Source organism: Meleagris gallopavo, chromosome 13 (assembly GCF_000146605.3).
Source record: "Meleagris gallopavo isolate NT-WF06-2002-E0010 breed Aviagen turkey brand Nicholas breeding stock chromosome 13, Turkey_5.1, whole genome shotgun sequence".
NCBI lineage: Eukaryota > Metazoa > Chordata > Aves > Galliformes > Phasianidae > Meleagris > Meleagris gallopavo.
The window spans coordinates 5,580,680-5,606,952 of NC_015023.2; the positions used below are offsets into that span (position 1 = coordinate 5,580,680).

Genomic DNA, 26,273 nt, shown 5'->3' on the forward strand with positions numbered 1-26,273 from the left:
AGGAAAGGAGATACCAGTGCTGCTTCTTAGCTTTGGATAAAGTTAGTTATTTTACAATATAGCCTCAAGACACACTCATCTTTATCACCACGTCTATTTAACTGTCAGTTGCAACGCAGGATAGCCTCTAGTGTATTGAAATTACTTTACTTTAAAAGATCTTTATTATTTTGGCTTGCTGCTGCACAGATGGCTATACTCAAGAGTACTCAGCAAAAGCCAAAAACATTTAACTACAGTATCTGTTATAATAGATAATACGTCTATTTGAATTTAAAAAAAAATCATCAAAGTAACACAATTAAGTCAGCTCTGAAGTGGGAAACTGAAAAGCTGTAAGTAGCTCTCACCTTTTAGCTAAAGTCCATGTGGACAAGACATGAGTTGGAGCAGTGTGGCAGAAACTCATTGCTTATCTTTTCCTCAGAGCAATTCCTTGTTCTTCTGAAGTTGCTGTAGAAGCTTATTATTAAAAAAAAAAAGTATTTGCTATCTTTCAAAAAAAAAAAATGCAGTTCTTCTACCTGTATAAACAGACTGCACGTCTGTTCTCTTACTAGTGCTAAGTAGTGCAGGACTCGTTTGATCTGTATTGAGTAAAGAATATATTTTCCCCTTACTAGTCCTGATTAGAGGCAAAGCAGCATACTAGTTACCATTCCTTTCTGCTGTTTTATTGATTGTCAAGTTATTTCACACTTGTTGCGTTCAAGTAATTTTTAAGGCAGAAAAATAGAGACTGTTGTCTCTGTGGAACTTAGGTAATATATAACTGAATAACTGAAGTGTGTAATTCTTAAAATAGTAACGCAAAAAGTGTTTGTTTTTTTTTTAATCATTTTATTAGATTAAGTCTTCTGTGAAAGTTTTTATAACCTAGTGAAAAAATACCCACTAAATTTATTAATATAATTACCGTTATATTCCAGGTAAATCAGCTTTCTTTTTATCAATCGAAATTAAAGCCAAACAAAGGATTCTTCTGTCACTGATACAACTTGCATTTTCATAAGGATATTTCAGTTGTTTCAGAATTAACGAGCAAGAACAGAATACTAGAGACTAGGTTTTCTCTTGTGGCTTACCCTCATACAAAACAATGAAAAACTCAAGAATTGTAGATTCCATAAAGTTAAATTCCTGTGTTGAAACATTGAAGAGACAAAGCTACTGACTCAGAGGGGATATTAACACTTTCTCAAATCTTACATTATTAGTGTGCACTACCTAATAAAATATAATTATCCAGTAGTTTTATTGGTATTGTTTAAATGGATGTAGTATTTAGAGTCTGAACTTTAAGTATCCTAGAATCAGCAGTGTTCCTAGTTTTGTATCACATAAGAATTAAGGAGGAGTACTTTGCCCCTCCCAGATGTTACCAGGCTCAGTCTTTTCTATAAGTCTTCTGAGTACGTGCCACCTACTTCCAGGGCTGTAAGTACAACCTTGCACACGTGAACTTAATGCATTATTACCCTTCCTAGGCAAAAATGAGTGCATTCCTGTAATTACATTTGAAAAAATGATGCCTACGTTAACATTGCTACAAACTAGAACTATTGCTTCTGTTATCCTTAAATCTTCTATGCATTTCCTAACAAATTCCAAAATCTTGATTTTTCTGATGCCAGCCTTCCTTAACAGACTGCCTCAATGTTACTTCCTAAAAAGAAAACACCTGTGCACCAAATCACTTTGCTTTTGGTTAACATCCCCATTATTACCCCTCTTGCTGTTCTGTGCTGTGTTTGCTGCAATTTGTGTTCTCTGACTACACAAATTGCGTACTATTCCCTGGCTGTGGGCCTGAACTCTTTGCAGATGTCATTAGCTGTTGACACTGATATAACTACACACCAGATAAGGTAAGGAATTGTTTCTCAATAGCATTAGGTTACTCATGCTTGAATCTCACTATCAGGAAAAAATATTTTTTCAAGATTCTTTGCTGGTAATAGTAAAAGGCAGCATACCCAGCAAATATGGGTTTGGGTTGTTAACTGCTAAAGCAGTATTTTTATTTTGATTGCATTTACACTGAATTTTAAACTATAAGCTCATATTTATACTTACATTAGATATATATTTCTAGTTGATAGTTACTATTCTCTATTAAAATTTGATATAGAAGTAATCTCAGCCTGTCTACTTAAAGTTTACTATTCAAACGCTCAACTCTGGGCTTAACTGAAAATCCTCCGTCAAAAGCTGCATTAAGAACTTCATCCAGACAGCTTGCCATAACAAAAGTCAAATCTTGCCGTACATTCAATGCAATTTCTTCAAGATCTTTTTCATTTCTTTGAGGAATGATAATTCTCTTCAGTCCAGCTCGGTGCGCTGCCAGCACTTTGTCTTTAATTCCTCCAACCTAATAAGGAAAAGAAATATATTTGTAAGAAAAAACTATGACTCTAATCTCATAAAGTAATAATTGTACCAAATCTGGAAATCACACCAGGAGTTAAATTTTAATGAGCATCTCCCTCCCCCAATAATTTAGTAAAGTAATTAAGAATGCAACAGTATTGTTAGCTTGCTATATGCTTACCAAGGGATGGTTTGGGTTGGAAGGGACCTACTTCCAAATATAATATGCTACAGCATGCTTCGTTACAGATAATAACAGAAGAAAAGACCCCTAGATTAAAAAATCCAGGAATGCATGTACTTTTTCTAAAGAAAGTTGCCCGTAACAATTTTCTTTCAATTTCAAACCATTAGGTTTAGGGAGGAAAGTCTTCCAATCCTATATAAAATTGACTTGAACAAAAGAAAATGCCCCAAAATTACAAGGATGTTTTTGTTCTAGAAAAGTAGGCATCACTTCAGCAAGCTACCTGTATCTATGTTTGTGATGACACACAAAGACAGTTTTAAAATTAGCTTCTCTTTTAGTCACAGCTGTAGCTTCTTCCTCTTGCACTTTTTTCAAATCCTATTTTAAGACCATCTTACAGAAGAAACTCATAGCTCTGTGTTGCTTTAGAGGAAAGGAACGCCTTGTACTGTAACACAGCAACAGGCTTCTATAAAAGAAGGTAATCGAGAACCAGAAATACTCATGGCAATCAGTTTAGGCAGGGCAATGCTACTTATTTCTTACCACATTGCTTTCTTTCAGGCAGTAGATGTAGCAGGTGAAGTAATATGAAAATTACTAATGATTTTAAACAACCTTTATACAGTAAGGATTTATTAAAAAAAAAGTACAGATATTTCCTCACTTCAAACAACAGGCAAATACAGTCATTGGTGTGATAAAAACAATTTATTTGAAATGCTAAGCAAACGAGCACTGTAGCAGAGTTAATGCAGTTGCTTAATTATCACCAGAGCCCTGAACAGCAGCAATCTTGTCAGTCTAACTGCTGCCAGAATGCTATGTCAGTGATCCTCTTTTAAGAACTCTGAAACATATTTTAATGATGTTATCTATGCTTTGCTCTCTACTGCATGAAACAAAATACTGTTTCCAACCTCATCCTTCCTTTGTCCTGCATATGGTATGGGATGAGAACTCTTACCTGCTTTAATTAATTATACCGGTCTCCACGTGATATGTAAAACTAAAATTGTGTGTCCTTGAAAACTGCCCTTCTGCCTTTGAAGAAGGTTTATAGGAATATCATTCAGCTGAATTCTATATAAGGAGCAACATTTAAGAAGAGTCCAAATATCTACATGTATAGAGAAAATTTCAAGAATAATTAATACGAAAATACTGTGAGAACTCCAAGAAACAGCTTTTCAGTTCAACTGAAGATAATCTTGTAATAATAGTACTGAGGAAGCATATTTAGAAACAGCAATATATGCATCTTGGAACTATTACTATCTTGAATTTTGGGATTTCTAGGGTTCTTTTCTAACTAGACATATCAATAACATGTGCTTCCTGAAAACTGCATCAAGGCCATTTGTAACATTGAATGCAAAACAGGCACACAAGAGTTCAGTACTAACCTAGGCTGTCTTCTACCAGCCTCTTACAGCTGCACCAGAAGGGATTAGACTGCTGCTAAGGGATGATCCAGTAAGACTATGCTTTTGAAAATGGCTAAAAACAGAGTTTATACCTAGAATATGGAGAATTAATGCAACGTAGCTCTTTTCCAAACAATACTTACTGGAAGAACAAGGCCTCTTAGTGTAATTTCTCCTGTCATGGCTACATCTGAGCACACCAGCCGCCCACTGAAGAGGGAAGCAAGGCAGGTTACTATGGTAACACCAGCAGATGGTCCGTCTTTTGTGACAGCTCCAGCTGGGAAGTGCAGATGGATGTCAGTGTTGTCAAGGAGATCAAAACTTCCAGAAGCTTAAAGAAAAAAAAGAATGGTTTGAATGTGAAAAATCTAAACCCATTTTGTTCCCAGTCTTTTTTTTAAAAGGCCACTGGAGAACTACAAGTCTTAGCATTATTTTTTTATTTCTTTTTTCCAAGTGTGTTGTAAAACCACTGTATTGCTTAGCTTTGGTGCAGGGGGGAGAGAATCCCACAAGCTTTCGTACATCAGAATATAAATCATAACAAGGTAACTCATCAGCTCAGCATTTGCATGTGTTTTGAAATTCAGAGTAGAGATTACTGTAAAGACCAAGGAATTCCTACATACAATTTTTAGTTTTAGGTCCTAAACTATAAATGTCAGATTTCAGTGAAAATACCACAGAAGTATCACTCTTAAAAAAAAAGCAGTATTAATCAATATAATAATGTAGATTTCTCATTTACATCTTTTCACCTTACTTCACCTTCAAGACCTAACTGTATGTTATGTTTACCTCTCAAGTTTACACCAGCAGCATTTCACACACCTATTTATTTAGTTTTTTTTAAAGCTATTTAAGCTTCTGTAAATAGGGACAGATGGCTGACAGATGCCAGAAAATTATTTAGCTATTATTTGGCTAATCAGCTGATGATCAAACTACACAGTACTCTTTGGAGGTTGAAACAAGTTATTTGGATCCTATTTCACTTCAGTTCAATATTCTCGAAATATAAAAGCAGACATATAAAACTACTTTTGGCAGAAACCTTAGCCTAGATTTAGAGGAAAACTACAGCCCTGAATACCTGTATCCACATTACGAAACTACTGCTGGAAAGGCTGCATGTAAAAATGAGTAGAAGGCAGTGCTTGTCACAACCCATAGAAGGATACTGGCACGGAGTCCACAGCCATCCATGTTGGTGCAGGAAGGGATTGACCTGGCTGAAAGAATCTGCAATGACAACTCACTCTCTGCCTAGGCTGCACCTGTTCACAGGGCCATTAAAACCGCAACTGAGCAGAAATCAGAAAAAGAGTCATCAGAGACCTCTAGGGCTGATTTCAACTTCTGTATGGCACTGATTGCTGGAAAACCCTTTCTCTGTTAAGGCAGTACAAAGTACTTCTGTAACAAGTATGGTAACTTCCGCTGTTATTTAGCAATGCTTCCTTCTATTTAATTACTGGAACATACCAAGCGATAGGACATTTAATTTCTATGCAATATCAATGCTTCCTAAATGTGCATCCATGCAGTGAGAGGTCAATATCTGTGATGCAATACATTCATGCGGTCTTTGTCATTTTCCCCAACCTACCATTAGTGAGCTGGTATCTCTTTGCATTGCTGCGCAACCAGCTGATTGCAAGATGCGCTGATTCCTTCATGACATCTCCCAGCTGACCAGTCAAAGTGAGCTGGCCTTCCCCATCCATTCGGCTTGCTTCCACAAACATGATCTCGCCTCCCAGCGGAGTCCAAGCCAGGCCTATGGCTACTCCTGGCTGACTTAAGCGTTCTGATACCTGAAAGAATCGCAGGAAACAACGTAAGAAACAGCTGCAACAAAACTATAGTAAAAACAGTTTGATAGTTGCCTTCAAAATGACTGTACTGAGTATAATAGAAAGGTTTAGGGCTGATCTCTCTTCTTTTCTTAATACAGCAGTAATACTGCCTACATGTAAACGCAAATTACAGCAATCGTACCCATGTGTGGCTCCTTACTTTCCGGCAATGGCAAACTGCTCTCCAAACCTTCCCCACTGCCAATGGTTCAATGAGAATCTTTCTTTTCACTTCACAGGACTCTTAAGTATTTAGTCAATACTGACCGACTGCTACACACCTCCAGCAGATGGATTAAATTGTATTTATCCAGACTCTTGTTACTTACATGAAAAAGCCAGTTTTTAGCCCAAACACTACCTATCATTTGGGCCATTTCAAAGGTGATATCATTGCCTGAAGTACTGTCAGACAGCACAGTGATTCATGCAATCTGAAATAACTGAGTGTTCAGGTTAGATGTAGGATGGGAAACCTGACTGCCTCCATTAGTTATTACTAGTAGTCAGCAAACTCTTTGCTCCATGCAGGGCTTTGATCTACTTATCTAAAACTCTGCCCAGATACTGATGAGAGCAATGGGAGGGTCTGAATCCCAGTCTCTCGTGTTGAGTAGAAGGAAAGAGAGGCAAGATGTTTTCCGTGAGTGTTCTAGTTTTGTGGGTTTTTTTTTTCCATTCCGTGAAAGACTTTTAGAATATATAGAAAGTTCTTATCCTGTGCTACAGTAAGTTGAAGAAGCTCCTATGAAAGACCATACAGCTCTTTTGCATGTTCTGAGCTACTTTACAAGCCAGAAAAGAAACCAGATAAAGTTCTAATGTCAGGCTGTGAGCATAGCAAAAGACAAGTATGCCTTTGTAAAGTAAAGCAATAGGCCCATTTTAAAATATTTTAGTCTGTGACTGAAACGCAGAATTGAAAGTTAATTTGATTCACTTCTGAAATGGATGAATTCTTCATTAAACTGTTGAGAAAATTTCAAGAATTGTTTCATTTATTGGATAAAGAACAAGTGAATGGAGCATCACAGCAGAACCATAATAAAAGTATGACAACTCTGAAGTCCACATTAAAACTTCTCAAACTACCTTTGTTCCTTCTAAGAACATTCAACATTCCATTTTATAATACTCCAGAGCAACAGAATGTTTTTTTCCCCTCTAGCACCAATTCATTCTGCACTGTACAACTTCCCATAATTTAAATACTTTCATTGTTTGTCTCCTTCCAAGAGTCAGCAGAGGGTAAACCAATCAGACATTGTACAGACACCAAAAATGCAAAACTTGTTATGCACAGTGCTGACTTCTCTTAACCATTAGCTCCACTGCAAGATCACAGAAATCTGTATAGAAGCCTCTTTAGGACGATGATGGCTGTGGGAAGGCTGCCTAGTTATGGGAGTTCTCTCAGTGAAAGGCACCTGTACTGAAATGCACCTTAACTAGCTGGAGGCAGAAAGCCATATGGCTCTGCTCTGAAATGCCTGTATTAGAAATACTTGGATTTGTGAGCTTCTAAGACAGTATTAACCACTGTAGTCTCCTACTAAAATATCTCCCTCCAGGCCCAGGAGAAACAAAGTCACAAAGTAGTACCCAGGCCTGAAGTTGTTGTGCATTTTGTTTTGTTTCAAGACCAACAACAGCACCAGCTTACCTAAACAAACAATATAGCTTTCCATGTGATTATCAAAATGAGAACATTCCTTCTAACAGAAGCCAGACATTAACATTTCAGTATTAGTCTGAAACATGTCCCATCGCAAAATTATAATCATAAAATATAATCACAATAGCTACAAAATTCTTAATGATCAGTTTCTTTTTTCATAATTAGAAAGTGGCTACTTTTGCACAGCAAGAGTGAACAACTTCACCCTATAGCTGCTACCTCTGGTTATCAGCCAAAAAAAGACAAATATTAAAAAATGGCTGACTTACAAACACACAGTTGTGCTCAGAAGATGATAGAACAACAAAAAAACCTAAATTCCAAGGCAAAAGAGAGCACTATAAAAATGCTGGATATATCACAAGCCTCTTCCTCCAGATGCACACTGTGCTGAGATGTTTCATTAAGTCTCTTACACTTTCATTTGTTGTCAAAATTATTTTTCCAAAGCCTTAGTGATTTATTTCAACATTTTTTCTGTAGGGTGACACATACAATTATTTATTTGTGATAAATGAATTAATTCTACAAGTACGAGCTGAGTAATCTGTCATGCCTTTCTGCTGGGAGACCTCTGCAGAAAATACACCAAATTCTGAACAGGTAAAAGACGAGTCATTCATTTAAAGGTATCCCCTGAAGGACCACAGATCAATTAAGTCATATCGTATTTTCTGTTCTGTTTGCTCAGTCTCATCAAAGTACTGACAGGAGGATTGCCTCCACTGTATTTTTATTTCAGCTAATCACAAATGACAAAACAGGGTCAAACGTGAAGCTTTAAAAGCTCTGTGAAGAAAGAAAGGCATGCTGCAGACAGTGCACCTGAAAAAACAGCAGCAGTTGATCTAAGATGCACCACCAACACGGGAGCTACGCTGATCTGAAAGGATCTTAAGACCACGTGAAATTCAAAGGAATTATGGATTAGTTGGGAAAATTCATTAACACTGGAATTATGTGGCTATCCAAACAATTTACACTGAGCAAAAGCATGTGTATGGAAGAAGATATCCTCTTTACTGCATGCAGTAAATAGTACATGAAAATTAATCCCAAACTGCTCAGGGAATTGATGCTGTGTGGATTCGCCCAGTTCTACTTAAGCACTACTTAATTTGCCTACTAAATATGGAATCATTTAAAAAACTTCTGATATCAAAGTCAAAACCTTCAGTCAGGTCTTTCTTCAGCTTAAACAGGCTGACATGCTTATAAGCACGTTCATGGCAACCGTGCATGCAAAAAGAAACTCCAGCACTCACACATTTGCATATTCAGAGGTAAGAAGCACACCTTAGAAACGCTACTTGAACAACTTATTCCTGCAGAAAGAGAACAAAAGAGCAGAAAATTGCCAACTCAGCTGCACTATCACATAGAAACAAATAATTGGCTCCAGGGCAAGTTCAGAACTAGTCAGCACATCGAAAGAAAGTCACGCGTACTTCTGGGCCTACCAACTCATTTTTTAAAATGTGTGTTAAGTTCATATTTATTTGAATTAATTCTACTTTTGACTGGGAATAGAATTGTGAGTGACCAAAACTTTTGCACAGATGAGCAACATTTAATTTTTAGGCACCTTTAACAAAAATAATAAGCACTGTGGAATCAGTGGAATTCATAATATAGACTTGAATATTAAGAGCAACTTTTTCTAGCAGCTTTATGTGCATCTATATTTTGAGCATTAAAAAACCAAATAATCCTGCAGTATTTTAGCTCTAAAGACCAGGTGTCCAAAGTATGTAACATCCATCGTAAGTGAAAATTCAGACAGAAAGTTACTTTTCTGTACAACAAACAAAAAACCAAAACAAAATAAAACCTGTGCTTTTTTCAGTAAGTTTCTAGAAGACAAGTAGTAATGCAGAGTATTAAAAATGTCCATAGGAGTCTTACAAACAGTTTGATGGCTACAGCCATTCCAAATGAAGCTGAGGTATATCCACACTACCATCTCAGCTAAAATCACACTGCCCTATGTGATTTTGTTGGGCACAGCAGCTTCTGAGAGTTGAAAAGAATTAACAAAAGTTGCTTATGAGGTCATCTGCCTAAAAAGCAATCTCTTCAAAAAAATAAGATCAGAACACAAATGGCCAACATGAAAAAACTCAGACAAGGGAGTCATAAAGTAATGGTCTCTTGAGGACCTGATCTTCCTAGCTCCCAATTCCCCCTAACTTCCACTTCTACCATCATCATCATCTAAAACTCTCAGTAGCAACTTTCTAACTTGTTTCCTCAATTCTGCCTCTTCATTAAGAATCTCTTCAACAAGAACAAAAAATCTTTATGTCTGAAAACTTCAGAACTAAAAAACTGGCGCATTCCTCAGCAATCAGTCATCTTCTGCTACTACTGCTACCACCTTGTCCCCTCTTTGTCCTCCACATCCCATTGGTGTCTGGTTCTCTCATTTAGGAGAGAGGGATGAATCACCACAGTAAGTCGTCAGAAGTTGGACATTTGTTAAAAGTTTTTCTTTCACTGCTATTTTCTCCATAATTTACTGGTTTACCAATCTTTTCTCCAGGAGAACAAAAGAAAAAAAAATGGTGTTCCATCAGCAACAGCCTGCTGTCAGTATTATATATACTACTTACACTTGTAAGTTCATGAGCCTAAAGTAAAGCAGAGAATAATTGAAATGTAAATAGTGAAAGGAGAATGCTTAAGTAACTAATTTCATGAATGGCCTTTTCCATAAAATATAGCTGGGGAAGAATTCTGTAATAGGCCAGCTAGGAACAATGCAGGCACTAGGAAGCTGGAGGTGACTGACTGATCCTAAAATTATTTGTAATAGATAAGAGTTTCATTAACAAGAATGTTTGAAAACATCCAGCCTAAAATGAAGTGGTTTTAATACCCAAGAACACTGATAGGCATTAAGGAGGTATGTTGGACAGTCCTTAACACAGCTGTTACAGAGACAAGAATCCTGAGTTACATTTTGGCTTATTTCCCAAGACCACAAAACATCCCTCAAACAAAAGCAAAGTTGTTATGAACTGAAAAAATGCCACCACATTCTTAAGCAGTGCTGCAGGGAGGCATCTTTGTTAACAGGAAGTCCTGACATTATGTTATTTATGTACTCAGAATTAAATATATACATATTCTTGAGGTGAAAAAATATTCGGTGGTACACAAAGAAACACAGTCCTATTTCTAATGCACATATTAGTAAGTTAATAATGTATAAATTCAGCCAACAGCAATAAAATAGACAACTACTGAAAACAGACACAACAATAGTCAAACAGAAACGAATGAAGTTGTTACCTCCATTTCATACATGGGTGGCCCCAGGATGTCTTTTAAAGCATGGAAATCAATTAAAATTGGCATTTCAGGTGGCAGAGCCAGGTCAGCTGTGTCACTGATGGATTCTGATTTTGCATCTTCTGTGACATGTTCTTTGCAGTCTAAGAGAAGGAAATCTCATTTAGGATTTGTAACAGTCTTTGACAGAGGAATTAAAGAAATTATGACAGGAAAACACTCAAGAGGAATTACCTGAAAAGCTCATGAAAATAAGCTTAAAGTTATCTTTCACAAAATTCTTGACAAGTTAAAGGTAATACAGTATCAAATTTTAATTACTTATGCTAAACTTGTCCTAACAGTTCTATGAGGATAATATTTAATCTAGACCACTGACAGATGTACAATTCACCTGCTCAAGTACATTTTTAAGTAGGTCAAATAGCAGCAATAGGTAGCAATGCTCTCACATTATGCTTTCCACTTCGATTTTTGTCTCTTTGACTACTATGGCTTCATTATGTAAAATCTTAATTCACAAAACCAGTTTTTAACACCTACTTGACCACGCAGCGTGTACTGCCTCTGTTCAGTGAAAAATCTCCAAACAATTTCACTATAACTACCTTCATCAGTGGCTTCTATCTATCTTGAAATACTATCCTTTAATATGGCTCTGCTATTTTGTTGAAGGAGGTATTTCTGATATGTCTTGAACAAAAGACACTAGCAGCAAAACAAACTCCAAATATCAGAATAGTCATTGTTTTCAGATATATCTATAGGTGTGATGCATGCCCCTGGAAGGGCTATAAAACCCAGTTGGCCTGACCCTTTTGAATACAGCATACTCAAGGGTCAACACGAATGGACCAGACAATTGCAGCAATAGTTACAGATTCAAAAGCATATTTTTTTCTGCCTCCATTTTAAGTATGATTGTGTTGTTGATTATACAATTGTTTCCTTAGTGGTAAAATTTTGGCTTTCGATAGAATTTGTTTTCTGCACAAAAATGAACTGTAATGAAGAACACATAAGCATGAAAGTATCAAAATTGTTTTAAACATCATTTGTATTAGGCCTACACTGACATATACTTAAATTACTGCATACACAAGGAGAATGCAAGCAGGGAGTGACTTCCCATCGAATGTGAGCCAGATGCAAAGGACTCACTGCTATTTTCTTGAGAGCCCCAAGCAATATTTTAGTGAAACATTTATCAGAGAAATGAAAAATAGTTCAACAGTCCAGATGTTTCTAAGGTTTTGTAGCAGAGTTCTACAGCAATGCCTCCCTTCCCTGAAGCTGTCATTTAAGCATTGTAAAATACATGTACTGAGGATGCTTCATCCCATCCCAAACATACAAAATCAAGACACATTTTAAGCAACAGCCTTCATAACCAGGCACTGAGCTCCAAAGCCTTCTGCAGCACATTTTGGAAAATTGGCTACAGTTGCTTCCTTTCTAGAATTTTTTTCCCTTTCAGTGAAAAATTGTCTTCCTTCACATATTAATGCATGTACAATAACTGAAGTTACAGCACTTCAAACAGTTGTGGAAAAACACCAACCGGTGATCTGATCTATTTAACATAACATTAAGAGGTGCACTGTGTCACATTCAGTATAAGAGAAAATGTCTCACTTCATGAGATACAAACCACACTTTTATTAATCCTGATGTATGAGAAAAGTTTTCTTACTGCTAATTTTGTTACAGTGCAATTCTCACTAATGCATCCATACAGGACCAAGGAAAACATTCTACATCAGTATCACTATTAAAATATTAACTCAGCTTTCATGCAGCGTTAAAATCTAATAGTTATCATACAACAGCCACTAATCATTCCACTGTACAATTCACTGCTCAATGCATAAATCCTATTCCTTTACTGTAAACTCTGCCTTAGTCAGAAGGCCCTCCTGTTGTTCCAGCTTGTCTCTGTACTTTTGTTGAACAACTATTTCTGTATACATAAATACTAGCAAGTCTAGGAAACATAACCCTGCATGCTATTCCTGCAACTCAGATTTCAACTGTACTACTCCAAAACCCAAGCCATTTGATACAGCAGTTCACGTTATAAAACAAAAGTGAACTTAAAAGGTTTTACTATCTAACCAACACTATTTCCTATTTCTGCTAGTTCTTTTTCCACTTTGTTCTATGTATGCATCTGTAAATATGATTTCATCGTCTTTACTGAAGTGATGACTGTGAAGAATCTATAAAGACTCAATTAAGATTTTCATTAATGATGACATATACGTGCTCCCATTGATCACAGAGGAACAACCATGTATCACAGTAGAAGTTAAAAGACATATTTTCATTCTGGATTTCAACCACTCTATCACAATAAGACACCTTAGGACTCAGCTGCTGCACTGTACTTTCGAGGCAGCTGCTCTAAAACAGGAAAGTCTCACATGTTTTTGTCACTTAGAATTTCTTCTAGCATCAAAGTCTAATGGAGCATCTCATAAACCTGAGATAGAGTTTCAGTAAAATAGCAGATAGTGTGTGTCACTGTATACAAGGATGATGTTACTGCACACAAGACCTCTCTGGAGAGGTCAGAAAGATGACTCCATTTGCTTTTGCTGAAGCTTACCACACAAATCCAATGACTGACGCAAACTGAAGCCTTCCACTTGCCAACTTCGTCATAAAGCCCAGGAGTCAAAGGAGTGAGAAAGGCAAGACAAAGCTGCCAGTGTATTTCAGACACACTGTTTGGGAAAGTGACAGTGTACCTCCTTGCATTAACTCTGCCACAGCAGGCACCCTGCACTCCTAGAGCTTACTACTAAACAGTGTCAAAAGCCGCGTGTCTACAAAGACTTGGAAACACTTGCTCCACTTAAGTTAATGATCTGATTTAATCAACATAATGATGGAAATTTTGTGATTCTAGCATCTCGTTACTTTCACCTTTTATTATAAAGCCACAAGCCAGAAGGCTTTCAACTGAATAAACTTCATATGCACATCACTGCTCTGATAGCCTACAAATCACACACAAAATACGCTTTAGCAAAGGTGAGCTTGTAGTGTACTCGTATTCAAACCCATGACATACAAATGCATAAACTGCAGTCCCAATCCCACATCAGCCACTAACAAATGTTTAAAGCAAAAATGAATTATGATGTTTTATACAGACAAATAAAAATAAATGAACGAGGAAATAGTTTAAAATTAAACTATTAATTTTCACAATGATGTTTACATAGCAACTTGACCAATGGTTCTTCCAGTCTTTAACTACATGAAATCAAAATTCACTGTCTCTGTGCACAACAGCAAAAATGTCCACTCTAGAACAAGAAAGAAAAAAAAAGATCCAATACAATCAAAGAAAGAAATTAAGAAATTTAAGTTATAAATCCCATTGTTTGCATCAACTTGCAAGTATTGAGAGTTTGGGGATTATTCTCAAATTTTGTTTTAAATACTTGGCTGTTTCCAGACTGAATGGAAGTCAAACAAGAGTTTTGTTGTTGCTCTTGTTTTGTTTTTAAATGAGTGTCCCATTCTCAGACACTCTCAGCAGGTGACATATTTTGCTAAATTACAATTGGGCATGAGCACATCATTAGCAGAAAATAAGCATTTTGTTGACCACACCATTCTCTTATGTGTTTTTGTAATACTCCAGTTTAACTATAGGTCCACTTCTCCTTTGGACTTTGGTTTTATTGACACAGCTTTTTCTTATGGATAATTTCAATTCCAGAAACACAAAGACAACTACAGATCATTTCTTTTGAAATTGTTCCAAATCATGTGTCAACCAAAAGCATTCGCGTTTTGCCCTCTGTTGGAGCACTGAGATTGCTGTTTTTGCTGAACTTCGATAAGTCCCATACTAAATTTAACAGTGTAAATACCTCTCCTAAGTTGCAAGCACAGTGCTAATTTTAACATTGCAAATGTTTCTCTTACTGGATCAAAATATCTACTGCAGCTCTTTTTCATTCTGTGCTTTAATAGCAAAATGTTTCATCTTACAGTATCAGCTGTGCTCCGAAGCTACTTTTCCTCTATTTTATTGAAAGACTTGAAGAGCAGGATGATAATAGGTCTTCTATTCAGCAATTATATTAGATCTTTTAAACATATTTTGCTATCTTTCAGTGCAAATAAATACTTCAAAAATGTAACTCGGGTCAAAATCACAGCAGTGGCAGTAGTTGAGATAACTGATTTTGCCTGCTGCCAGTGAGCATTGCTACCACAGCCTAAAGGCACAGCAGCCTGGTTCAGGAGCCACTACAAGCATCATGGAAGTGTCAACAAACTCAGAATCTGACTTCAGAAATATTCAGCAAAAAGAAGAGCATACAGGTAGAAACAGAAAGCATTAATAAATAAGCATGTAGATGGGACAATTTAAACTGCACAGTCATTCACTCATGCATAGCCACTGTTAATGTGAAAGATTATCTTCCTTAAGCCTTCAGAGAAAACTGAGCTGTATCTACTTAAGCAACCATTGATTTGTGGACCAAATACAAACTTCTGTTATTACAGGTAGTTTCCACAGACATTCTGATCATCTTAGAAAACTCAACAACATAAAAGAAGACTTAATTTTCAGAAACGAAATAACAAGTTAGGAGAAAAAGGCAAGAAAAAGCTGAAAGACTAAATAAACAGACATCTAGGGTAAGACTCTTCTTCAAATGCTCTTGTAATTAACAATACTGTTGTACAGTTCTATTTCCTGCCCTTGATTTTACTCTGAAGTGTAAGGGGTAACCATTCAGACTTCTTATCTTTTCCAATAAAATAAGGCAGCTTACAAGTCCCCTTAATTGTCCTCCTGTAAACGAGCAGAGAACTATTCTTGCTGCAGGAAAAACCATAAGCTTTTTGACATTGGCATACTTGTAGAATCTTTTGCAACATCAAGCCAGTAGGTCTTGTTAGTATTTCATGTCTCAAGCAAAAGTAAGCAGCCATTCAGCAGTTTTTGCTTTCTGATATCTTCCGGCACAAAGACTTGCAGTTACTTCTAGTCCAAAAGCGTCAACCAGATTCACAGCAATATTTAGAAAATGAACAAATCACCCAATACCCTGCTTGCTAGATTTTACTGTGACTAATATGGCACTAAGGGAGATGGCTTACCAGTGGCACTCAGCATGTCAAGTTAATGGTTGGCCTTGATGATCCTCAAGGTCTTCCCTATCCCAGACTATTCTGACTCTTAAAAATAGCCACATTTTTATAAGGTCAGCTACAGATTTAGTCCTTTCACACTCCTCATCTACCTTGAACTGCTGCAATTGCTAACAAAGCTTACAAAATTTTGGATCACTGGGAATAATGCATCACTGTCTTCTGTATATTTGGAGAACAGACTTAATGAAGATGACAAAATCCAGGAGACTAAGAATTACTACACACTTGGATCAAATACAAATTCTACTACTTTTAAAGTGCAAAATTATCAATTCCACTGTTCAGAGCTAAGTGAAACGTCAAAGCTTCCTATTCTTCAAGACAGCAAATGAATAAATAAACAGAAAGTGCTAAAACTCTAATCACTGAAGATCCCTAAGCATCATTTCTTAGGATTCTGTTCTAACTATTAAGTTAAATGAATGGTCCTCAAGTGATGGATATGCTGCAGTCAAAGACACATTAAAAAAGCCTCCAAACCTTTCTAATTTCAAAGATCTCCAAGCAGTCACTTACTTTAGAGTACAATAAAACAAGCAGACTGAGTTTTGAGTTGATAGACCACACAGAGGAACACATTAACTAAAGCCACTGCTAAGCCTTTTATTAAAGGAAAAATTAAAGTAAAAGATTTGCATAAAAAAGCATAACGAAATACACAAATCAGAACTGCCTACCTAAGATAACAAACAGATTCACTATCCTTCTCAGTTACCACTCTGGCAGGCTGAAATTATTCCATTTTTGTCCCAAGCCATAATTCAGTACTACTTGAATGTGCACACTAAGAATCTTAGTCTATTTGCAAAGCTTTTGAAAATAAAGCCTTTAAAGAAGCATAAAAAAGGAGAAAACGTTGATAAATCAGCAAACTAGAGCCTGCAATGTTAGAAGAGTCCTCTTTAGTAAAACACAAAAAAGATACACACCTTCTCCTTCACCCAGTTCAGAACGATCAGGCTTTGTTTCTTTATGCTGCCCTTCTGCCACTTTCACTGCCACTGCCCTGCAAATAGCCCCCAGCTTTCGATCCAGAGAGCGGACTCCTGCCTCTCTAGTGTACCTAGTGTAGATACAGTTGTAAGTGACATTTTGTTTGTATTTAAACACATTTTCTTTTTAAAAACACATCCAAATGAAATGTAGAAGGCAGTAAGATCTTGGGCTATCATATGCAAATATCAAAATAATTGTTGTTTGCTGATAAAATTAAGAAAGATAAACTACTGAGTTGGAAGGAAACATAAGCAACACTTGGAGTCAAACCTTAATGAAATGCTACACAATGCTTCGAAAACAATGAGCTCTTCTCAAATCATAAAATACTGCAACGGGATATTACGATTGCTGCTCCAAAAATAATGCCTTCTATTTTATTATGTTGGCCCATGATGTCAGAGGTGGATGGCGGTGGTACAGCAGCGGAGGTTGAACCTTCCCACCAATTCCATTACATTTGGTTGCTGTGCAACAAATGGCAGCAGAGGGGCAGTTTGACAAAACTGCATCTGACGTAGAGGTGTGGATGAAACAAAGGTGTGTCATTGAATTCCTCCATGCAGAAGAAATAGCAGCCAGTGTCATTCACAGATACTTGCTGAATGTTTATAGAGACCAAACAGTGGATGTGAGCACAGCACGGTGGTCAATGCTACGTTTCAACAGTGGCGACAGCATGTCATGTCCACTGATACAGATTGTTATGAGCATAGCATGCAGGCCCTTGTTCAAATGCTGTCAAAAAAGTACAGTGTGATTATGTTGAAAAATAGTGCTCTGTAGATGAGAATTTGCTCTATCAAACAATGTTATTGTGCTCTTTGTATCAGTTGTAGTTTCCATGGAAATAAATAGGAGGCATTACTTTCAGAGAAACCTACCCATTTTTAAATTCAAAACACTGATCATTGACATTACATGAACTGATCGAAAAAGAATGTTTTCTTTTAACCTATGAATTAAAAAGATGTGCCAGGCAGAAGCACTTACTAAATGCCAGAATTCTGTTCTTGGTCATAAAATACTTCATTCATTACCAATACACTTATTCCATTGTAACCAAGTCACTTCCAAGTACAAAAAAATGTTCTGATTAACGTGTTCAACGAACACAGCAGTTCTAATTAATACAAGCTATTTCAAAAATGCATTTTTAATTTTAACTAATTCCAATTTTAGACAAATGTGGTCCATCATTCACAAGAAACAAAATGATAATTCTTTTTTTTTTTGTATGAAGATGACAGAAATAAAACTCCATTCTTTAAGAAAAAAGAGTTGTCCGTTGCCAAAAGCACGGATGCACATACTGAACACTGAAGCAATATTAGCATCAAGTGTTTCTATTTATTTATACTGCCTTATCAATGGTGCCAACACAGCTGATTGGGAGCCACTGATTGAGAACCAAAAACAAGAGAAGGGGGAGGAAGAAAGATTCAGTTTAGAAAGCAGAACCCAAACGAGCACAGAAAAAGCAATTCTAAAAATTAATATTTTTTGGAATTCCAAGCCTGTTAAGGAGAACAGATCTTACAAAATGCTTTGTATTATCACTTCAAAATTTACTAGTTACCAGAAAAATAAGTTACTGAAAACTTCAAGTGATGAGTAACGGGTTTACCTCGTAATTATGTCTAAAGTGGTTACTTGTGGAATCTGTATCTGCTGTGGAGTAAGACCATGTTGTTCAAGCTGTTTAGGAATCAAGTGTCTGTGAGCAATTTCAATTTTTTCTTCTTGTGTATATCCTAGAAAAAAAAGAATATTTGTACTAATCTGTTTGCTTATACACTATAATGTCAAACTTCTTACAACTTCATACCTGACTGAATTTAAAAGGTTACCTTAAAATTACCTCAAAAACAAAAATGACATGGAGCCCTAAAGTAAGACTTCAGAAGAATCAGAAAAACATTCTCATTTACATTCACAGTAGTTCTAGCTTACTAAGCTGCTGGGCACACATATCAAGAAATAACTCCTCCTGTTAAAGAAATTCTCAATTCAGGTACATGGCATCAGGATGCACAAGTTCTTTACATCTCTAAACAGAGCTAATCTGATAGGGTAATCATTAAACATATATTGTATATGTCTACAAAACTAGGCATCATATGTATGCATGCATACAAAAAAAAAAGACAGCATTCATCACTATTTCAGTGATCCTAAAAGTTGTTTTGATGCCTGGTGTGGTGGTAGTCACCCTGGATAGTTATATCTTAGTCACTAGGCAGTCTAAAAGAAAAGGGAAGGGATAGGTGCAGAATATTATCAAATCATTATTTAATCTAACAGGACAAATAGTCTTCAGCACAAAAAGTGGAACACAGTTTTCCCATGGCTTGGTGAGTGCTATAGAAACAAAACTAGCTACTGTATATAGAAGGCAGGCTCCCAGTTCAGGTTGTAAAGGTAAGGCCACAAACTCGTACCTCCTGCATTTCTCTAAAGATGCAGTCCTCAGTTTACTACATTACTTCACACCAATTAGAAATCTTAATTCCAGAAAACAGTTTAGTTCAGTAAGTTGTCTTCTCATACTGCTACTTCATAAGTGACAGAGACTGTAAAGGAAGCATTGCAAATACTCTCTTTTGATGATTTTAGCTATCAGTCTAGTTTCCTAGGAAGCTTAAGGAAATGCTTTTTATTCCAGGTAAAACATTGTTTAAGGACTTGCAATAGCCACTTTAATGACAACACTTCAGCATTACCTGGAACTTGAATGACTTCCATCCTGTCGAGCAGAGCAGGTGGGATAGTTGCTGTAGTATTGGCTGTAGCTATAAAAAGGACTTGAGACAGATCAAAGGCTACATTTAAGTAGTGATCAGTGAAACTGTGGTTTTGCTCCGGATCCAGGACCTTAACAGGAGTTAACAAAATTAATGCAGTTGTTCACTTCGAAGTAAATGAAGTATAAGCATTTTGTTAATACTCTACTTGGATCTGTCAACCTCACTTTACACTTACAAAATACACAATGAATATTACTGAAGCTTCGTTATACTCTGCCAAATTCAGATTACCTTAAACTAGATTTCACATCACATACCAAACAGCTTTTTTCATTATTATTTTTATCTTTATTTTTTTTTAATTTCCTAACAACTTTCCAATTTTTCTAATACACAATGCCAGCAATATCTCTAGCCACTGCAGACAGCCTAACTTTAGATAGGCAGCTAATGCCAAAGGCTGAAGAGGTCCCGTGCAGGACCCCCCCTCTTTATGAGATTGAAGTCACTGTGAGCAACTTAACTGTACATCCAAGATTCAACCTATCTTCACTCTTTATACTTTTGGAATGTAACATTTCCTTTCATTATCAGTGTACTTGCATGAATAGCACAATTATTTAAAAAAAAAAAAAGTGTTTGCATTTCTTCACCAAATGGACAAAATAAAATTCTCTCTGCTGTTTTCCTCCATACATGAAATTATCAGTTTCTATTTTGGCTAGGTCACAAAACAGAAACCTTAATATGCACCATGTTTAGTTCATATTGTCAGAGACAAACATTTCTGGCCAATTTATACAGAGGTAAAGAGAAATTTGACTGCAAATAGACCTGAGAAAGTATTCTCAATGCAAAGTGTTTTCTTCCTATTTCTTTTTCAAAGGATCATCTTATACTAATATTGTTCACAACTGATATAATTTAATGTATTAACAACAGGCTTCCAAATTAATCTTAGACATATTCTCTTGATATCTTGTTTGCTTTGAGAAACTCAAAGTGTGTCGCACTATTCTAGATGCAGCCTAACGACTGCCAAGTAAAGAGGATAATCCCATCCCTTGATTTATGGGCTATGCTCCTGTTAACACAACTCCTGATACTGTTTGCCATCTTAACTGCTGGAGTACACTGTTGGCTCACGTTCACTGTGGTGTTAACAAGGACTCCAGCTTTACAACAGAGCTACCCAGAGCCAGCCAGTCCTCAGCTTGCATCCTTGCATAAAGTTGCTCCTCTCCAAGCTCAGGGCTTTGCACTTGTCCTTGCTGAATTTTTCAGGTTCCTGCTGGCCCCCACTTCATGCCTGTCTAGGTCCCTCTGGATGGCAGCCCTACCCTCAAGCCTATTGACCGGCCCTCCTTAATTTGGCAACATCTGCTAATGTGATGCAAGTGCATGCCCTCATCTCCTTGAGGTTACTGTTAATAGCAACAACAGGACTGCTTCCTGTACAGCCTGTGGTACTCTGGCACTCAATATATTACAGGCATGCTGACAGAATAGGACCCATTAACCACTGCAGTCTGAGCCCAATTATGCATGTCATCAGTTGTCACCCAAACACACTGTAACACTACAATTTACATAGAAGGATGTTGGGGGCAAAACTGCTAGAAGTACTGCTAATGTCAAGGTAAGTTACATTCACTGTTTTTCCTCTGTCCACAAATTCAGTAATCTCTCCATTGTAAACAGCAATCTGGTCAGTCAGGAATCAGTTGCCCTGGTATAAATCCACACTGACTGTTCCCAATCACTGCGCACCCACCCATGCAACCAGAAATTGTTCTTTACTTCCATTTATGTACCAGCCTCTTTCCATCCCCTGTTAAAGCATTACCATGCTTTTTCTTCCCACATATTCAATTATCAATGTTACACTGACATGAATAATTCTCACGTTACAAATAATAGGACCTTAGCATCTCCTCAGAATTAGCACACTGCTGTCAAAATAATGTATCTGCCCGTACCAAAATGAATGCACGTCTTAGTAATTTGAATCATAGCCAAGAACAGTGTTGTTAATTTTAAAAAATCAAATTTGAACATTTCTTAGCTAGGTTGGATAAAAGTAATTCTGAATATTTTTTTTCTAGCATACTGAAAACAAAGCAGAACTTCTTTTAAGTAGAACAATTTCTGCTTTCATTTTGAAACACTACAAAGATTTTAGATGAATATATGGAAATGTACTGTGGCTACAGTAAATACAAATCATACTTCCTCTTTAATATTGAAATATTTAAACATACTGAAGCATATACCTAAACTCTAACTCACTGAGGCTGTAACTCTATGAGGATTATTGTTCACTGGCTACAAGCCACTGAAAAACTTCTTTTCTTACCCTCTCCAGCAGACAGCTGCTATCCTTTTTTCCCTTCTTTACTGACAAAAGCATAGGCCATGAAGTTTCCTGACTAGTCAAGTGCACAGATGAATGATTCCATCAGTAGTGTTAATAGAGCTTAGGAAGTTGCCTCTTACCTCCACTGGTCCTAAGATCTAGTCCTAAAATGCAGGGGGACACAATCACATATAATGCATCCAAGCAGAATATCTACAACTTTCTTTAAAGACAGCTGATCTATATCAAACATTAGTCTTCCATTCAAAGTGTACTCTTAAAAAATTTTCAAAACTGATCCGAACAGCAAATCCTAATCTAGCTTGCACTGGCAACACAGTGTTTCCACAAAATTCTAGTCTATTAACTCAAGCATTTTAGTGTTTTTTTTGTTTTGTTTTGTTTTTTATTATTAATAAAAATTAATTTTTTATTAATGGTTATAAATACATTTATCTCTTTCTCCTGGTAGTCTGTAACTAGAAATTCGTACAACTTCTACTAAGCGCTAGACTGCTCGTTAGAACATTATACTACATATAAAATAGTGATGCTATTCTATTCATGCACAAACAATGCTAGCTGATAAAGGTAAAGCAAGCTGAATGTATGTGAATTATCTGATATTTCATGCACGGGCTTTAGTTTCTACAGACTAATAATTCATTCCTATAGTAATCATTTCTTAGAGTAAGACATAAAACAGGACCCACACATTTAGCACAGATTTTCCAAACCAAACAGAACTGTTCTTTAGCTAGGTATCTATGCCAAAGTTCAAGTTCAAAAGTTTTCAGATACTCAACTAACTGAAAAACATTACGTACAAAAAGAGCATTCAGTGAACAAAACATCTTGATTAATTTATGGTTGACAGCTCACATATGTACAAAGACTTCTCTATATCAGCATTTTATTACCCCAAAATCCAGAAGTTCCATGAACATTTAATTGCCTGGCTATGTTCCTGGTCTAATTTCCTGCATACAAATACTCACTATGAAGTACTTGAATCCATTTCTATTTTCTCCTATTTTAAACTGAGGTCACCTAAATTTAGACCAAAGCATTCCCTTGTTGATGAACAGTAACCAGGGATAAGACGACATTTTGCTTTGCTCAAGCAACAACTCTGCAGCAGCACCTTAACACATATTCAGCAATTTTGGAACACTGAGCTTTGCTTCCAAGCTCACAGAGTATGACAGTCTCCCTCCACACTACACTGTGCTGTAGACAGTGCCAAACACACCTGCACAATACAGAAGAAAGGACATACCACTTACACATAATGACAGCACTTATCAAACAAGAAACAGAAATCTGAAAAACAAGAGTGTCATCCAGGTGATCCCTTACTATTGTTAGTTTTCCTACATAACAGTTATCTTTGTGCATTCCAGACACACTTTCCAACAGCGTAAAAGACCAGAAGCAGATAAAAATTAAGCTGTTATGTTCAAGCGTGAGTTCTCCATTCTTAGAGGTAAGCACCTGTCTCAGGATGTTCAGACAACAGTAGAGGGATATACAGAACTCACATGAGAGCAGCCTGGACATGGTTAATACAGCAATTACTTCTCCACATGCAACCTTTGGTCCATTAGCAATAACCTACATAAAGACTGCAGCCCAAGCAGATGGTGAAAGCGAACCCGATGAGCCTCAGCTCGAATAATTCACAGCAAAAGATGAGTTGTGTACCTGCACTAAGATTAAGGCTTTAAAATGTTGAAAACATTGTACTCCCACAGCAGTTGGGGAAAAAAATAAAATAAAAGATTCAAATACAAATAATTCAAAAACAGATTCATTTAATTTGCTTTCACTTGTTTGAAAGGACAAGAAAAGGACAGAAATGATCATTTACCTGCTGCTGGACAAAGAAGGAAATATAAATTTAAAAAGCAACACAGAGTTTGAATAGAAATAACAATGTTAACAGATTAATGTTAATGTTCAGGATTTGTAACCAGAACACTTTCAAAAAAAAAAATTATTCTCTTTTCCAGGAAACACAAATCATTGCTTTATTAGTGACTGACTGCCTTGCAAACCACATTCAGCAAGCTAAAAGAATTTGACTTTCAGGAATAATTTTATCTGCGTGTCGACCAGAGTAAGGTCAGTTTAGTTTAATGATTATAGGAGAAATGACCAAAAAAAAACAAAAAACAAAAACAACAACAACAAAAAACCACGAGCAAATACAGATTTCATTATCATTAACACCAAAGATCAAGATTAAATAAAATCTCATAAGAGAAAAATACAAAGAAAATTTAAATATTTGTTAGACTCCCTTGCTTATTTTCTTTGCATTCTAGGAATGTATACCACACACCTGAGAAATAGACAGGTAAAAAACCATAACTCTCATTTTTAAAAGCTGAAAAAGCTAAGCCACATTATTTTCTAGCTCTGCTTGATCACGTTAACATCCCAAGATAAAAGCAGAGCTCTCAAACCTAACCCGTTCAGACACTGAATTTAAAAGAACTACCTGGCTTTGCCAAAATAGCAACTTTGTACTATCTAGCAGGAAGTAAACAATGACATCCATAGAATGTCAAATGATGTTTTATTTGTAGAAAGCCATATAGCACACAGATGAGCATGACACCTAAATGTAACTGCAAGTAGTACTCTTCATCCTCAAAGCACTATATTAAGCACTATCAGTAAAAAAGTCATTAAAATGTCACTGTGCACAAATATCACTAGAACTACTTACTTTCATCCCCTCCCATAACCTCCCAGCTACTGAAAACTGAGATCCTTCCAGGACTACTCCCAGTATCATTTAGCTAAAATAAGCCCTAAAAATGTAGATACGTATTTTACTAATCCAACTGATTTTGACCAAAACCGGTAAAGAACCACAGAAGCAGCTCAAGTTTTTCAGTGGTGGGATGGTAGCCACTACAGTTAGACAGAATACACAAAAGTTTTAGACAATAAATCAGTACAATGAAATTCTAAATGTACACAATACCAAAATCATTAAGTGCACTAGGGCTATGTCTACTCTGGAAAGTCTTAAGTGTTTCAGTTTAGCTGACTCTTGCTACACTATTACCTCTCACATGCCTTCCTTTCCTCTTCAGCAGTGCTAGGACAGTAAGATGTGAACAATCTTCAGTATATAATATACAGTATATTAATTCTTTTTAGTTACAAATAAAAAATGTTAGTAATTTGATAGCTCTTACCTCTAGTAAGGCTGCTGCAGGATCTCCCTGCAAGCTCTTCCCCAGTTTATCAACTTCATCTAAAAGGAACACTGGATTATTAACCCCAACAGTCTTCAGTCCATTGATTATTCTGCCAGGCATGCTGCCAACGTAGGTGCGCCTGTGAGCAATAAATATATGATGGGAAAAATATGGGTCAGATGCATGAAAAAAAAGTAGAAGCATTCAAAAGACAACCTTTCAAGGGAAAATACAAGAATAGGAAGTCTTCTAACAATTCTTCCACTTTCAAACAACTTTCTAGATCTAGCAGATAAAAAATATGGAATATGCATCTAACTAAGACAAGCAATTATATCAGCGGGTGTAAACTCAAGTTCCATGGTGCACTAGTTGGTCTGGGAAGACAAACTACATATGCATCTAAATAAATGGAAATTTAATGGCTTACAGGCATTTCACACCAACCAGTACAAGTATCTTTGAATTGTATGAACAAGCAGAAGCAGATTTGGGAATTTTATTGATACTAACAGTTTAATAATAAATAACAATAATGGGTTTTTGTCCCCACAACAGAGCTCACACAAGCATGTTACGAGTTAGGTAATATGTCCAAATATGTTGAAACATTATGAAATGTGAACTGGATGAGTACAAGAAGGCATCTGATTTTATTCAGCAATGCTGGTAAAACTTCTGCATTTATCACAGTTTCTTCTGCCTGAGCCCAACTAAACAAAATACAGTAATTAATAGTATAAAATGCTAGTCACTCAGAAGAAAGAGATGCATGAAGTGCTGAATTACATGAAGTGCTGAACTACAAGCACCCATCTCACGATCCTCCCAAAACACATACACAGAACAGGCTTTATCATAGGTTCTGCTTTCGTACAGTGCAAAACAAACGGGATGAAATTTAAAATGATGAAAAAAAATACCATGGGAGTAATTTCAAAACAACAACAA

General features: G+C 36.4%; 1 protein-coding gene across 1 annotated transcript; it reads right to left on the minus strand.

The window, feature by feature from the left end:
• Positions 1-417: 417 nt before the first annotated feature.
• LONP2 (lon peptidase 2, peroxisomal) lies at positions 418-25,481 on the minus strand. The gene is made up of 8 exons (XM_010717787.3): positions 25,320-25,481; positions 19,728-19,878; positions 18,632-18,758; positions 16,938-17,071; positions 10,825-10,967; positions 5,603-5,810; positions 4,134-4,324; positions 418-2,374 (listed from the first exon to the last, which is right to left on the minus strand). The coding sequence occupies exons 1-8, from the start codon at positions 25,440-25,442 to the stop codon at positions 2,153-2,155; spliced, it is 1,299 nt and encodes a 432-aa protein (XP_010716089.1). The 5' UTR covers positions 25,443-25,481; the 3' UTR covers positions 418-2,152.
• Between the last annotated feature and the right edge of the window lie 792 nt (positions 25,482-26,273).